Source organism: Stigmatopora argus, chromosome 11 (assembly GCF_051989625.1).
Source record: "Stigmatopora argus isolate UIUO_Sarg chromosome 11, RoL_Sarg_1.0, whole genome shotgun sequence".
In the NCBI taxonomy this organism is placed as follows: domain Eukaryota; kingdom Metazoa; phylum Chordata; class Actinopteri; order Syngnathiformes; family Syngnathidae; genus Stigmatopora; species Stigmatopora argus.
The window spans coordinates 7,288,761-7,303,642 of record NC_135397.1 but is presented as its reverse complement, the minus strand read 5'-3'; the positions used below and the strand labels follow the sequence as shown (position 1 = coordinate 7,303,642).

The 14,882-nt window shown below is 39.9% G+C and overlaps 2 protein-coding genes and 1 long non-coding RNA gene across 5 annotated transcripts; 1 reads left to right on the top strand and 2 right to left on the bottom strand.

Annotated features, from left to right (window-relative positions):
- Positions 1-367: 367 nt before the first annotated feature.
- Positions 368-10,285, bottom strand: herc4 (HECT and RLD domain containing E3 ubiquitin protein ligase 4). Its single transcript, XM_077613072.1, has 24 exons — positions 10,013-10,285; positions 9,139-9,402; positions 8,769-8,928; positions 8,600-8,676; positions 8,301-8,522; positions 7,440-7,535; positions 7,097-7,223; positions 6,864-7,018; positions 6,640-6,716; positions 6,425-6,549; positions 6,281-6,340; positions 5,385-5,496; positions 5,123-5,312; positions 4,872-5,044; positions 4,187-4,306; positions 3,966-4,064; positions 3,719-3,886; positions 3,514-3,657; positions 3,175-3,341; positions 3,025-3,091; positions 2,313-2,395; positions 2,010-2,193; positions 1,815-1,917; positions 368-1,747 (listed from the first exon to the last, which is right to left on the bottom strand). Exons 2-24 carry the CDS (start codon positions 9,362-9,364, stop codon positions 1,539-1,541), a joined length of 3,144 nt encoding a protein of 1,047 aa, XP_077469198.1. The 5' UTR covers positions 9,365-9,402; positions 10,013-10,285; the 3' UTR covers positions 368-1,538.
- Positions 9,964-12,944, top strand: LOC144084538 (uncharacterized). 3 transcript variants are annotated; one of them, XR_013303846.1, is made up of 5 exons: positions 9,964-10,001; positions 11,330-11,427; positions 11,517-11,580; positions 11,707-11,744; positions 11,825-12,944. It is a non-coding gene; the product is annotated as an uncharacterized LOC144084538 (long non-coding RNA). The 3 variants fall into 3 exon arrangements; XR_013303845.1 differs by lacking the exon at positions 9,964-10,001 and adding an exon at positions 10,236-10,358; XR_013303844.1 differs by lacking the exon at positions 9,964-10,001 and adding an exon at positions 10,539-10,647.
- On the bottom strand, positions 11,576-14,688 carry LOC144084537 (androgen-dependent TFPI-regulating protein). The gene is made up of 5 exons (XM_077613071.1): positions 14,257-14,688; positions 13,716-13,841; positions 13,541-13,642; positions 13,339-13,454; positions 11,576-12,445 (listed from the first exon to the last, which is right to left on the bottom strand). Exons 1-5 carry the CDS (start codon positions 14,416-14,418, stop codon positions 12,271-12,273), a joined length of 681 nt encoding a protein of 226 aa, XP_077469197.1. The 5' UTR covers positions 14,419-14,688; the 3' UTR covers positions 11,576-12,270.
- Between the last annotated feature and the right edge of the window lie 194 nt (positions 14,689-14,882).

Below are 14,882 nucleotides of genomic sequence, written 5' to 3'. Positions count from 1 at the left end.
GGATTTAGTGCATTTTTTTTGTAATTATAATTTTTGGAATCAGTTAAGGCAAAATGACAGGAATTTGAAAAATGATAGCAAATGTCAACAATTTTCTATTTGTTTTTAGTACTTTCCTATGCAGTTTGTACTTTTGTTCCACTCTTGGGGTAGGCTAGTGTTTTAATTCAATTTTGAAATCAGACAATGCCAGCAAATTTGAGAAATCAGATAAAATATGTTTTTACACGGGGCTTGTAAATCCTTGCAAGTATAGTTGGATTTTCATGATGCATTTTCAAAGTTTGACACATGCTTGAATTTTGTGTAAATGCATGCAAGTGTTGTCCAAAATACAAATAAAGCAGTTGAAATGCATACATGTGCATTTGCTGTGGTTTAGTTCAACTTTTATTGCACGACCAGTTCCTTTTTGTCACATTTTTTCCGCCACCAGTACAGCAGCTCTGCCACTTATCTTGCTACTTTTTCCCCCCCAGCCTTGATGCACCGTACCGTGTTGGGTGTCGATTGAGGGAATGTTTTATTCGTGTAGATTTAGGCAATAAGTATTGAAGCTAGAAAGTACTAGTGAAAGCTTGCCTGACTCAAATGCTCGTACGAACCCGACTGAAGCGGGGGATTCCAGTGAGTGAATATATTTTTAGTGCAATTGTAAAATAGAAAAGCTTGGGCTCATTGAAAGATTCAGCGCAAGGGCGAAAGTCACTATCCACGAGTACTACTATTCACTATTTATGGGTGTGGCCATATTATGACATCATGCCAACTGTATAGAGTACAGAGGCATCACTATTTGTTGTCTAGTACTGTCAACTTCAGCCAATATCAAGAAACTAAAATTCATGTTGTAAACATCGCCCAACAATGACCAGCATAAATTTATTTGAGCATTTTAATCTCCTCAATCAAGCCAATGCACTCCAAGCAAATGTTTTGTTTGGCTCCGCATCAATTTACATACAACGGCATGTATGTAAAACAAACGTTCTATTACACACGCTTCATGCATAATGGGGCAGGTCGTTTACTCCTGTAAACTTGTGAGTTCATTTACAAAAGAAACAACCATGATTTACTCAAGCACACTCCCAAGTGTTCTTTCAAAACTGCTCAATTCCGAGTCTGTGTTTTAATTGCTGTCGTTTCGAAGTCATCAAATGTCAGAAAGGTAGTGCTTCAGCCAATTATATATTGCACGTGATTGTATGCGAGTCTCCTAATAATGTTTCTTTGCTCCTTGCACTCGCTGTGTCTCCACAACAAACGCAGAAAATCGCAATAACTCATTTCGAGCTTGCTTCTGCTGGGTGTTTTACTTAGCAAAATAGTGTGAGAGCTTTGTAAAAAGCTGAAGAAAAATCCCAAGTAAAACAAAAAGTGGATAGCAAAGTATCATTGACCTTTTTTCCCCCCGGCAGTGCTGGCACCGCTCCGTTCCTACAATTACGTACAGTCCGCAAAGCAAAATGTTTGGGAATATGCCTGGCCGTGGACAGTCCGAAGACCATCATCCATCTGGACCTTTCCGAGTGGCCTCACGCTAGATTGAAGCCTTGGTTGTGATCTATAGCTTGAAGGAGCTTCTGGTGCAGTGTTTGTACACTGGTGTATTTTGGAAGGTCCAACAGGTTGAAGCACGTGTGAGCCACGGGCAAGTAATGTTCTCCACCGCTGGTTGGTTGGATCACAAGTTTAAGGCTTTTCATGCCCAAGATGGGTATGCGGTCACTTCCTGTGAGGAACACTGACAAGACAATTGAAATCATTTTATTTTTGGCCTATTTCATCTCTATGGGAGAGGCAACACTTACAGAGGAATTCTTTCTTCTTCTCTAGAGGAAGCTTGTGGAAGACTTCCCAGAAGAGCTTGATAGTAGGGTGGTCTGCCCAGTACTCCCCTTTGTATTCAGTGCTCTGAAGAAAAGAGAAAAGGATACAGGAACTTGCTATTGTTGTTGTTATAGTTGGAAATTGATTTTATATATATTTTTAGATTCATGCAAAACCTTTTCAAGTTCAGTCCAGTCATAGTTGGTGTTGCCAATCACCATGGCTTGCAGTTCGTTGGGCTGGAACAACTCGAGAACTTTGCCTCCACAAACTTTGTGGAAGCCTGCGTGAAAGCACTCGAACAGTGGGGCGACCGAGGTGTTGAATGTGTAGTCGACGTATGCGTTGACAAAGTCTTGCCTGGACAGAGAATTTTTTTTCCTGAGTCTTTACAGTATTGGATGTGTACAAGGCGATTGATCCTAAGTATTTTATCAGAACATTTCACAATACCAAAATAAGCTCTACCGGTTGGTTACCTGTTTGATTTATTGACATTGATGTTTTCACCGTTGGGTATGAGTTCCAACACCTCTGTGGCGCCGTAGTTTTCCTCTGTGATCTGAAAAGAGCGAAGAATGCCTTATTTGAATTGATTATCCTAGATGGTTCCTCTAAAGCACATGTGTCAAAGTGGCAGCCCGGGGGCCAAATCTGGCCCGCTGCATCATTTTGTGTGGCCTGGGAAAGTAAATCATGAGTGCCAACTTTCTGTTTTAGGATCAAATTAAAATGAAGAGTATAGATGTATGTTAAATTTCCTGATTTTCCCCCTTTTAAATCAATAATTTTAATTTTTTATCAATTTATTCTGTGTTGTTAGTTCAAATAAATCTAAAAATATATTTTGAAAAAGCTCAAATTAACATTGTTTTATATCTATAAAAAATTGAATATTCAGGGCTTTTAATCCAGTTCTTTTAATCCATTTATTTAAAAAAAATCTAAATATATTTAAAATGGTCCGGCCCACATGAAATCAAGTTGACATTAAAGCGGCCCGCGAACCAACTAGAGTATGACACCCTTGCTCTACAGCTTCAGTGGTCCCAATTGGCTACCATTGTCTAATCCGTTTTGGGCAGTGCAGACGGATAACATGCTAAAAAGTGGCATTCGCCAACCTTATGGTGCCATCAAAACCTCCATTAATTCACCTATTGAACGCTCCGCAATCACATTTACACTTACTGTGAAGTTTAGGCAGAATGTTTCCTCAAGATCATCTTCAGCGTAGTCCAACAACAATTGAAGACTCCTTGTTTAAAGCAAAAAACATTTTGTAATGAAGTCGAAATAGACATGATTGTATGCTAACTAGATAGCTAAATTGAATCTTACCTTCCCACATCTGGCATGAGCTCCTTCAGGTCATCTAACGTGGGATTTCTCTTCAGAAGCTTCTTGTACAGAGCCACTGGGAAATTAAGCTCCACAATGGTGAGGTTGTAAATGGCGAGACCACATATGACTCCGATGAGGTTAAACAAATCAATGTCCTCGAAAGTCTGGAAGGAAAATTCACTAACTGTGATAGCGGTTTAGAGTGGGTCAAGCGTGGATGACTTGCCTATAATATACATGGGAGAATGTGTAATGTTTTAAAATGAGTATGCTTGTGTTATTGCAGCTAGCCATAGCCAAGCTATTCCATTTGAATGCCATTATTCCAACCCTAACCTTGCTGGAAAACCACAGAAGCCTGGACTCCTCGTGGTAACGGAACATCCCATATTTTGGATCTAGTAGCTCCTTCATAATCAGGAGAAAGAATTCTTTTCTCACACCTCCAGCATCGACTGCCTCTTCTCCTACAAAGATAACCTACAAAGAAAAAAAACAATTCAGACTCATCTCACAATTACGGAGTAACTATTAAAACAACCTTCAGTGGCTTCTTGTAGTCAACATTTTTGGACTTCCTGAGAACTTCCATGGTGTCTCCAACTATATTTTCCCTCCGGACAATAAGGATTAGGCAGGGGTTTACGGATTCCACGGCAGGCATGAACATGGAGCTTAAATTTTGCATTTGAGCCTGATCCACGGCCATCTATCGTTCCAGAAAATAGTGTTTTTTTTTTTAAAAGACTCTTTGGCGCGTTAGCACCGTTAGCGCTCATTTGCGTTACCTGCATTTGTAAAACGGCATCGGTCTGTAGAAGAGTAGTCTTTGCAGGTGCATCGAATACAAAAGGATATCTGCACATGGTCACCACACCATCGTGACCCTGAGGACACAGAGGCATGCATCACTCAGTGAGCCCAATTGGACAACAAATCAGTGGAAAAGATTGAACTGGATTGCCTGTTTCTTTCTCCCGATGTAGTTTATGCAGGAGAAAATGCTTACCACTGGGTACATTTGTCTCTGAATCCACGTGATGTAGTCGTTTCTGATGTCTATCAAATCATCCAACTCGTGAATGTAGAATTTATCATATTGGATGATGTGACCAGCTCTTTCGTTCACCTAAAGTGAAAGGAGAGTTTGCTCCTTTCAACATTTGGATGAAATGGTACCTACCCTTATTATTTTGATGATCAAGCTTGTAACATGATCTGCTAGTAAATCTTTACTTAGCATCAATGGAATATATTACAATACAATTCATGTTTTTTAACTCCTTGGCAAATATATATAGAGGAATATACAAGAATATGAATAGTATTCATAACAATGAGTAAAAACAGAGCATTAAATGGAGGACAGGTAGAAAAAAAAAGAAAATCCTAAAAAATATCATTGAAATATACAAAATAAAAAGTGAATATAGAAAAGCCTTTTGTTAGAAAATTGGGTCATTTACTTTTGACAAAAAAATATTTTTTTAAATGATTTGTGAATTTTCCACTTAGTTGTATTTTTTAATTTAATTCTTTATACTATTTTTTATGAACATACAGATGCATACGTATGAATTCCACTTATTTATTTTTCTTAGTTGTACACTCAATGCCCACCGTCCCAGTTCAAATGGATTTAAACGAACGGCACTGTCAGTGGTATTGAATGAGTTTAAAAAAAAGCCCCTTACCATGTGCAGGATCTCCAAAAGTCGGAGTGACGTCTCCAAAAAACAAGTGAAAATTCTTTGCTCTGTGGAGGGGATTCCCACTTTGTGCATCTGCAGTAAGTACACCACCACTTCTTTGTACAACTCCACCAGCCGCTGGAAGACTTGGTGCTCAAATGTGGACCACCAGTTTCCTGAAGTAAACGAAGCAAACATTTGCTTGCTGCAAAGACATCTTAAATCGGAGTTTGACTTGAGTAGCCTTGACCTACCTAGCACCTTAAGCGCGGCTTCTTTGAGGCCGAGGAGCGATTTAGCAAACGGGATGGCGATGGTCACAAAATTGTTGGGATCACCGAAAAGAGGACATTCGGGAAGGGTGAGGTAGAGTCTCAGTGCTTCGATGTCTGGAGGGGAGTTGCTTAGTCTGGGAATGAGATTCTTCTCCAAACTGGCGGCAATCTGACAGTGAGGAAGAAAGCATACAAGTCAGTTTTGCAACGATCGCACATCATTGATTTAACCGTGAATCACCTGTTGGGCAATCTCAGGGTAGTCCGGTGTAATCAGTCTGTGAAATAGGAGACGGGCCATGTTCATATCGGTCCCTGAACATTTACTGCTGGTACTGTAGTGATCTGGATGGCTGGTGAGAGAGGTGGATTGTTGATCCAGACTTGTTAGGAGGGCGAACATCAACTACCGTATTTTCACGACAATACAGCGTATCATATTTTTAGCCGCAGTGTCAGTAACGAGTGCTATTTCTGTATTTTAAACACACAAAGGACGCACCGTTTTTATAGACGCAGCCAGGCATGGCAAAACATACACCAGCTTAAACATGCACGTTACACCCACACGCTAAAAACACGTTTTTAAAAAGGCAACGGAAGAAAAACTGAGTTCGGTTGTGCTTTCTTTAGCCATTTTACAATGTACTCACGTCATCATTTCATTTTCGTGACTTGGTCGCAAATCAAAAGTGATGGCGAGCCGTGAAAAAAGCCATCCGGTCGCTTGACATACGCCTCACGTAGCCATAATCTCATGTTGCGGTTCAATATTAAGCCATATAATATATACTATATATATAGTTCACAGTCTAGCTTTCTGTTAACGCCAACATCTGTTCGCCGTCATACTGGATGTATTGACAAAAGAACTATATATCCCAGCAGTCACTGCACAGTACTTTTTCTACAGGAAAACTAGTAGAGTAGGGGGCTGCTTGCCGTAGTTGAGAGCTGTAGAGGATGGTGTACACTATCGACTGATTTATTTTATTTTATCGTGATAACATTTTTAGTATTGGTCCATATATAAAGCGCACTGGATTATAAGGCACCCTGTCTTATTTTGGAGAAAATTTAAGACTTTTATGTGCGCCTTATAGTCGTGAAAATACGGTAGATACGTGTGCTACTAACCTCATGGACAGGAAGGATCCGTTTAGGCAGCTTGCAGTTGAGAACACCAAGTCAATCTCACTATAGGCATCGCAAGAGGGAAACCATTAGCACGACCGGTTTTTGAAATGACCGAGCCGTGTCAAATTGAGGAAAAGACTTCACCTGGAGATTTCTAGCGGCAGTCTTCCTGGTGTGTGATTCAGCCATTTTTGTATAGTTTCCTCATTCAAGGTACAAACTCTTCGCTGGCTTTCCGGTGTGGCCATATTATCAGAGTTGTGTAGGCTCTGTGAAAACAAAACCCCGACCAAAACTAAAGCTTTTGCACCACTGCACAATTCAAGTCACCCCAGTTGTAACTTAAAAAAACAACTTACATTGGCAGCACAATAATGAGCAAAGCTTTGGTCTCCTCCTGCATAAATCCTCTTGATACAACAGTTCTGATCTATGACTGGAAATGTAGAAACGATTACTAAGTGGTTTTTTTTCAGATTATGAATCACACTTTTCTTAATAGTTATGCCGGGCCTGTGATTTAGACACAGGTGTAACTTGTTCTGGATGGGAAAATACTTTATTAAATGAAGACATTTATTACCTGCATCATCTGAATCACCAGACTGTATCCAGGGACCCTTAACGGGACCTGGGCTTTTTCGATTGCAGCTGGACCGCGTACCAAGTTGTCCATTCCCGCCCAGGCCAAACGAGTCCATCTTTCCGCAAGAGGGGGTGAAAGCCAGCGTGTGCTGTCTTTAACCACAAAAATGTTGTTTCAACAAGTTGGAAATTGGAAAAACACGTGACGTCCAACTGGGCGAGCGGTCTGACCTTCCGCATGCAATTTGTGTGACAATGTTTCCCATGAGTTCAAACACCTTTCTTGGATTGATTTCTTGATTTGTAGAGTTATGCCCGAGCTGACCGTATCCTCCTGATCCGAATGTAAAGACGCCCCCTTCCTGTAGAATCGGTAACAGCGGCTCTCAAATTTTGGGTGAAGAATAAATCCATCACATTAGCTTGACACAAATAGTCATAAATAGCAGATCTGTTCTTTTGGTCAAGTTTCAAGAGCGACTGTCAGTTTATTTCTGTCACATTAGACGTTTATTCTCGTAACTGTTTATTCTCGTAACTCCAAAGTTACGTGTGGCGATGAATTGAAGTGAACTTAACTTGGTCAGGGCTGCCGTGTGATCTTCTCCACAGGAGACAAAAATTACTCTCTGCGATCTGAGCGACTTCATCAGGGCTGGAAATGATCGGTCTGGGGAAACAAAATAAAAACAGATTAACATGCATAAACACGCAATAACAAATACAGATACTTCAATCCTTTAAGGCACAGGTGTCAAAGTGGCGGCCCGGGGGCCAAATCTGGCCCGCCACATCATATTGTGTGGCCCGGGAAAGTAAACCATGAGTGCCGACTTTCTGTTTTAGGTTCAAATTAAAATGATAGATATAGGTGTACATTATATTTCCGGATTTTCCACCTTTTGAATCAATAATTGCAATTTTTGATCTATTTTTTCTGTGTTTTTAGTTCAAAAATAATTTTGTAAAATCTAAAAATATACAAAAATATTTTCAGTTTTCCATTTTAATATGGAACATAATTTAAAAAAAAATGGTTTCCTTTTGAAATGAAATACAAATGATTAAATAAATGATTTTCCCTCACTATGAAAAAAAAAAGCTCAAATAAACATTGTTTTAGATCTATAAAAAAAATTATATTTAAGAGTTTTAATCCAGTTCTTTTAATCCATTTACATGAAATCGAGTTGACGTTAATGCGGCCCGCGAACCAACCCGAGTCTGACACCCTTGCTTTAAGGGGATCAAGAACATCTTAACCCCAGGCATCTCAGCAGAAAGAACTTTGTTAATTCAAGTGAAAAGAATCATTGATAACCAATATGTAACAAAGGGAAAAAAATGTAAATAATAGCCAATATCTCCCAGACGTAGGCAAAATTGCAGTTTTCACATTTTTAAATGACAGAAATATATTAGCCAATCATCTCACCGTTGCTGTCATTGAGACCAAGCTGACCAAACTTGTTCCGGCCCCAACCGAACACTGCTCCCGAGAGAGTGAGGGCAAAGCTGTGGGCACCTCCTGCTGCTATTTGAGCAAAAGGAATGCCCTGCAGAGACTGAACAATTTGGGGCGTACAAATGCTTTGTCCATTTACTCCAAGGCCGAGTTGTCCGTATCGATTTTGACCCCAGGAGAAAACTTGGCTCCCTGTGGGGAACCAGTTAAAACATAATCAGAACGACAGCGGTTGCTCTAACTGCGCATGTAAATAACACAATCCTTACCTTTTGAAAGTGCGAGTGAGTGCCAGTACCCACAGGCTACCTGAGTTATTTGAAAATCAGTCAAAGTCTTGATGTTTCTAACGTTTTCGGGACAGAAAGGGTAGAAATGTTGATGCTTTTCTTTGTTTTTAAATCATTTCTAGGGCATATTGTAAGAGTGAAAAAGTACCTAGGCACACGAAAACATTCTTCAAAGTTGTTTAAGCCCAACTGGCCATCCGAGCCAAGGCCCCATGAGAAAACCTGCCCGCTGTCATTCAAGGCAAGCGTATGCGACTCTCCACAAGACACCGCTACAATGATCTGAGCATCCAATGCCACCACCTGCTCTAATGGAGGACCAAAATAAAACATTTACCCAATGACATATTTCAAAAACACTTGTGCGTCTATCCACGTGTTGGTCGGTGGGTGAGTGAAACAGGTGGGAGAAATGTGTCATTCACCGTCAGTTTTGGGAACGCCACCTTCTCTGAGACCCGCATATGGAAATAAGATCCATGAGGCTGAAGGCATTTGTCAAATCGAAAAACACCAACCTGGTTTCTTCCGGGACTTCTCATGGCCCAGCTGACCTAGATCATTGCAGCCACACGTGTAGACGGTGCCGTCCACCAGCAGAAAGGCCGTGTGCTTGCGTCCGCATCCCACATCGCGTACTCGCTTCCCATGGAAGAAGTCACACTTCCTGGGCTCCACCACTATCTCTTCATCAATGCCTCCCAAACCGAGCTGGCCGTAGGAGGCATTGCCCCAACACAGCATGGTGGTCCTTCCTTGCGGCTAAAGAAGCCAGCAGGATCCTATGTGCCGAAAGGGAGACAAATGGCGGCAGCATTCAAGTTAAAAACAAATTTAAAAAATTAAATAAGCCCCAGAAACAACATAGATGAGACCGCTCAAGGCTATCCATGTAAACAGATTAACGGGGACACCGTAGGAATTACTACCGTCAAACTAGCCACAGGTACAATGCCACTTCCGTTTCCCATTCCAAATTAAAGCCAAAGTCAATGCTGGCCTCGCCCAAAGCAACGAGCTTGTTATCAACTAAATACTATGTAGTGCTTGTCAACCATGTCCGACGTGTTTATTATAGATATCGCCATAGAACCTATACAACACTCGGCTAATAAGCTAATAGCTAGCGCAATCTTTACGGTGTCTTACTTTGATGTAAAGCCCGACGGCGATATTTATGGATTAGCCTTCGAAAAGAGTAGCACCTCCTGAACTTTTCACCTAATATTTAATATGGAAAAATTCGCTGAAGGCGCCGTAACTCACACACGTTGTCTTGGGCACACACTACGGCTTGCTGTCTTTAAACCCAGGCGTTTTAGAGTAAGCGTGAGATTCCGAAAGACCACGGACATCGACATTTAAAAAAAAGTAGCACACGGTAAATCTTACCAATGCACACACCGCTAATGACGCTATTGTTGAGATCCGTTGTCAAAGTCACGTTGATTCACTCCACATAGCCTTTCTGTCAACAACTGCTGTTATGGTTTTTGCTGGGGGAGTACTACGCGTCAAGTTGGCCATATTCACCAACCACAATTGTCGAATATACTTTGCAAACAAAAGTCATCATTTGGAGCTCTGTAGCGGCCAGACGCATGAGTGTGAAGCAATGCTCTTCTAACCGATGTGAACAAGTTTAGGAAAACACCTCGAGTTCGTCTATTAACGCACATTGCAGCTTTTGTTGCTGCTCGTAGAGCCAGGAGCAAACGTGCCTACCTTTAATTTGAAGGTAAACTCGCGGTAGTTCCGCTACTGACGTAATCTTTACATCACGACGAGTAGAAGTGTCGCGAATCGTCGGGAATGGTCTAGTTTGGATGAGGTGCGCATGCGCATGATCGGTATTTTTAGACACGTTCGCGAAAGATATGTGATTTTGTGAATTTACTTAATTTGAAAATTCCGGAATACAGATTTGCGATAACGGATTTCAAAAGTCAACGCCATGATAAATTATAAACTTCTAAGTAATTGGAAGTCTCATGTGGTAATGATAAACTCAACATTCTCAATGACAGGTACATACAAAATTAGATTAATACCACCGTGGTTGAGTGTTAGAGGACATTTCAGTGTTGGTTTAATATGCACACAACTCTACCTGCTGATTGATTATTTTTTCATGTGTTTATAAAACAATCTAAGAAATTGTTTGAACTTTTGCGATTTTCATTCATGCAATCTGTATTTATTCACTTAATTTATTTTCAAGCAATAATATTTTGTCCATAAAGAACCTTGGATAAGTCTCACCAATCATAAATACCCAGTGTCCATATACATGGATGGACATCTTATCTTATTTTGAATTAATTCAGGCCATAAGTGTGAGGCCAGGTCTCAGTTATAATTATATTATTATATTTCCTTCATCATGATGAAAGCACAAATGCAAACATGAAGAGAACATCTAAAGTCAATGCCAAACTTTGTAAACTATAAAATAGCAAGGCAAAATCAAAAAAAAAAAAATTAAATCCACATTATATTGCAAGTCCCAACCTAGACGTGTTACATAATGTAAAATCGTTGGTCTTTCCCCTTTTTGCAATCTACTTGACTGCTTCCCTATTATCTAGACAATAGAAACAATTTACTACTTAAATGCAACACCCAACTTGACGCAGTTGCTTACGTCTGAGCCCTTTGATTTTTGTCGTAGGTGTAGGAAATTAAAATGTTGTGTATCCTGTCGGGCAGGTTCACTCTCAACCGCTTCCACTGAAAGCAGGTGACACGTCTTGGTCCCTTGACATTTTACCACAAGACAGAGAAGGGAAATGTTGTACTTGCTTGGGGTAAGTAAAAAACATTTTACCTACTGCTGTCTACATTTTTTTTTTAAATTACACTATTGACTGCAGCATTTCTGTTTAAACCCAAACAGACAGTTGCTGGCCTTCTAGTCATCATCATGTGCTTCTCCAAAGGACTCGCCGAGGCAAGTAAACCTAACAACAGGCCTTGTGTTTTATTTTGAATTGAGCGTGAACAGACATGAACATAACAAATGCTTCCAAGTAAAAGTAATGCTTAGCTGATGTTTTAATACTATCATGTTCAACAGGGAAGTAAACCTCCTAAATCACAGCTACCAGAATCCAACGGCAGCATGGTCAGTATTGGCAAAAAAAGGCTCTCGGTGCTCTAATGCAAGAATAGCTTTAAAAAATGGATGTTTTTGTGTGTGAACAGAAAGATTTGAGTGAAGGCGATGTGCATTTATTGGCCAAGATCCTTTCCGTTGGACTGGTGGATGCAGATCCAAACTACCTCCACCACCTTAAAGGCTACAGAGACCTCCGAGGCGGATGAGACGGAAGAAATGAAGACTTTTTAAACAACAAAAAAGACAGAGCTGTTGGGGAAGCCATTGACAGAATGCTGACTACATTGGATACATTAGAATCACCGGAATTGCGCTCTACGCGAACCAATGTGTTTCACCATGAACGGTCTTACAATGAGATTGAACTGAAAATGTCATCTCAATATCAGGTCCAACGATTGAAAGCGATAGAGTGTCCAAGAAAATGATTCTTGCAACATGTTGCATTGGAAAAGAATGTGGTTGTTTGCCCTTGAAACAAAAAGCAAGAGCTGACTTGGAGTAAGCAGAGCTCTGTTGAATTTTTCCACTCTTAGTGTGCGTGAAGTGGGGATTTCCACACGACACTGTTGAGTTTGTATCCAAGAAGGTAAAGCAGGGTCACCACAGACATGTTGAAACAAAAGAAGCAGAGCAGTCCAACCGCACTGAAATGACTAAGGAGGGGATACACCCAAATCCCTGCTGAGAAATACACCCAGATAATCCTGTCGAATGTAGAAGAAAAATAGTTTCAGTATCATGTTTCAGAGGTGTCAACCATTTCTTTTTAACAGGCAACATGGCCATTATGCTTTCCCCAGGATAGCGGCCAACTATGAAAATTATTATTCGTTTGATTGGCGTATATATTTTTAAAACGTGAACTTGACGTCACAGGAAATAGCGATGACCAATAGACGTCCAATTAGGCGCCCACAGAGCCGCATGGAGCTCTCGACGTTATTCTGTTGTGAATTTTAAATGAGCTTGTCGCTGGGTGGATTGGACATTCATCGCCATCAATGGCAACTGAATTAAAAATACAAGTATTGTTATGATGAAAAAAATGTAATTGCTGTTAAAAATGATGAATAATTGTAAAATTGGTATACATCTTCAGGAAAATGAATTAAAAGAGTGCATCCCTTTGGTTATAAAGAAAAACAACAACTGGAGTACACTATTTGCTTTTTGAGAAAACAATAAACAAATAAATACTCTTGGCCCTTGGCTTTGGTGAGCATCAAAAGATGTTGATTATTATTATTAATTAATTATAAGTTACTAGTTACCAGTCACTATTATTATTATTATAATTGTTATTATTATTGTTATTATTATTATCATCATCATCATCACCATCATTATTATTATTACTTTAAATACAAATGCATGTGAATGGTTAAAATTGACTACTGCTTTTAAAAACGGTTCATCCGGAAAATGCTATTGATAGACGTCCAATCCATTTGAACTGGGGGGCCTGGTCCCTGCAATCTCTCCGACGTCTAATAGTAATAAACTAATTTAACGTCTATCTTCATAGATTAATCAGGAACAACTAACAAAAATAATTCACGCCTTCATTTCAATTTAAATAGGCAATTATGTCACTTACCAAAAAAGATAACCCACACCCACCACTCCCAGTGTGACAACTGCATTCTTTGTACGTGGGTAGGCATGCGGCTGCACCAGAACTTCTCCGAGTAACAAAGGAAGGACGCATGTGTGCTAAGAGGAAAAGTCATTAAATTATAATTATTATTATTTTTTTAACACAGAAATCAATCCATATAACATGTTAAAAATGTCCTCACCATAGCATGGTTTATCCAAGGAGGTAGGAAGGCGTCAAGTGTTGCCGGGTAAACTAACTCTCTGTCATAGGCAAAGATAGTCCAAAAAAGAAGAACGACAAACTAAAACAAGACTTCATGTCAACATTTTTGGATTGTGTGGTTTTAAAAAGTGTACAAAGTGTAGACTTCTCACCATGCCCACTGGGAAGGCAAAGACGGAGAATATTAGATCTGTGCATCGCTTCAATGTGCCCTCCAAGCTTTTTCCAAGATGAAGACCATTAAGTGCAGCCAGTCCAAAGAATACCATTTGGAGTAACTGAAATCAAAAGAGATTTTCAAAGGATAATGCCTTTTTAAAGCATGTTGATTGTGAAAGCAACTGCAATTTTCATTATATTAATATCATTTTTTATCCTTTTGTAACACTGGCCACTAGATGGTGCGAAATTAAAATTGACAAAGATAAATATACATTTCCAGATATCCTATTAACTTGACTGATATCAGCCAATCTTGGAAAAAAAAGTCCATACATCGACTGGTTAACCTTCATTAGAAAAATGATCACCAAAAAAAGTGAACATAACAGTATCCTATTACATCGGCTGATCTTAAAAATAAAAAATACTATACATAGTTATCTGATTCTACTGTTTGACCAAAGAAAAGAAAAACACAGAAACAGAACAATGTCCTTACTACAGGCACAATTGCTACAAAATGGTACTTACTAAGTTCAAAAATGTGAGGTATTTCCACGGTCCCCCATACACAAAGATCCCAGGTGGCAATTCTTCTCCATCCTTAGCAGCCAGAGTCATCACAACAAAAGCATACCAACTAAATGCAGTGATGTGGTAAAGTCCCTTCCACGAAGTCATTTTATTCTTCATTTGACTGATTTCCACTACACAGTCTTTGGTAAGTCACGGCGGACACAAATCCCAGGCTGTAGCGTGAAAACTTAAAAAGATTAGGCTAAATGTGCTACTCAATGCAAACACAAGAGCCCCTCTGTTCGCGATGAAGTACAGTACACTTTGCAGAGGAGCGTGTATTTCATAACTAGGGTTTTGAAGCATGTGACTTGATGGCTAGTTCACTCTCTGTAAGCTTAATGGCTTTCAAAAGGTTTTGTAAGAGCCGTCTGATGTAAGCACAGTTTAAGGTTAAATATCTGGTTAAAAAACAGTTTAGTCCACGTGTCAAAGTGGCGCCCCAGGGGCCAAATCTGGCCCACCGCGTAATCTTGTGCGGCCCGAGAAAGTAAATCATGAGTGCCGACTATCTGTTCAAATTCAAATGATTACAGATGTATGTTATGTTTCCTGACTTTTTTCCCTTTATAAATCAGTAA

Bases quoted from the DNA above. Each gene is read 5' to 3' on its own strand.
- herc4 (XM_077613072.1), bottom strand. From the start codon at position 9,364: ATGCTGTGTTGGGGCAATGCCTCCTACGGCCAGCTCGGTTTGGGAGGC. The intron at 6,550-6,639 runs GTAAGTTGTTTT...TTGTTTTCACAG, and splicing joins CTCATTATTGTGCTGCCAAT to AGCCTACACAACTCTGATAA. The intron at 2,194-2,312 runs GTAACCAACCGG...TTCTCTGTCCAG, and splicing joins AATGTCAATAAATCAAACAG to GCAAGACTTTGTCAACGCAT.
- LOC144084537 (XM_077613071.1), bottom strand. From the start codon at position 14,418: ATGAAGAATAAAATGACTTCGTGGAAGGGACTTTACCACATCACTGCA. The intron at 13,842-14,256 runs GTAAGTACCATT...TTTTGATTTCAG, and splicing joins ACCTCACATTTTTGAACTTA to TTACTCCAAATGGTATTCTT. The intron at 12,446-13,338 runs GTAAGTGACATA...TACATTCGACAG, and splicing joins GGTGTGGGTTATCTTTTTTG to GATTATCTGGGTGTATTTCT.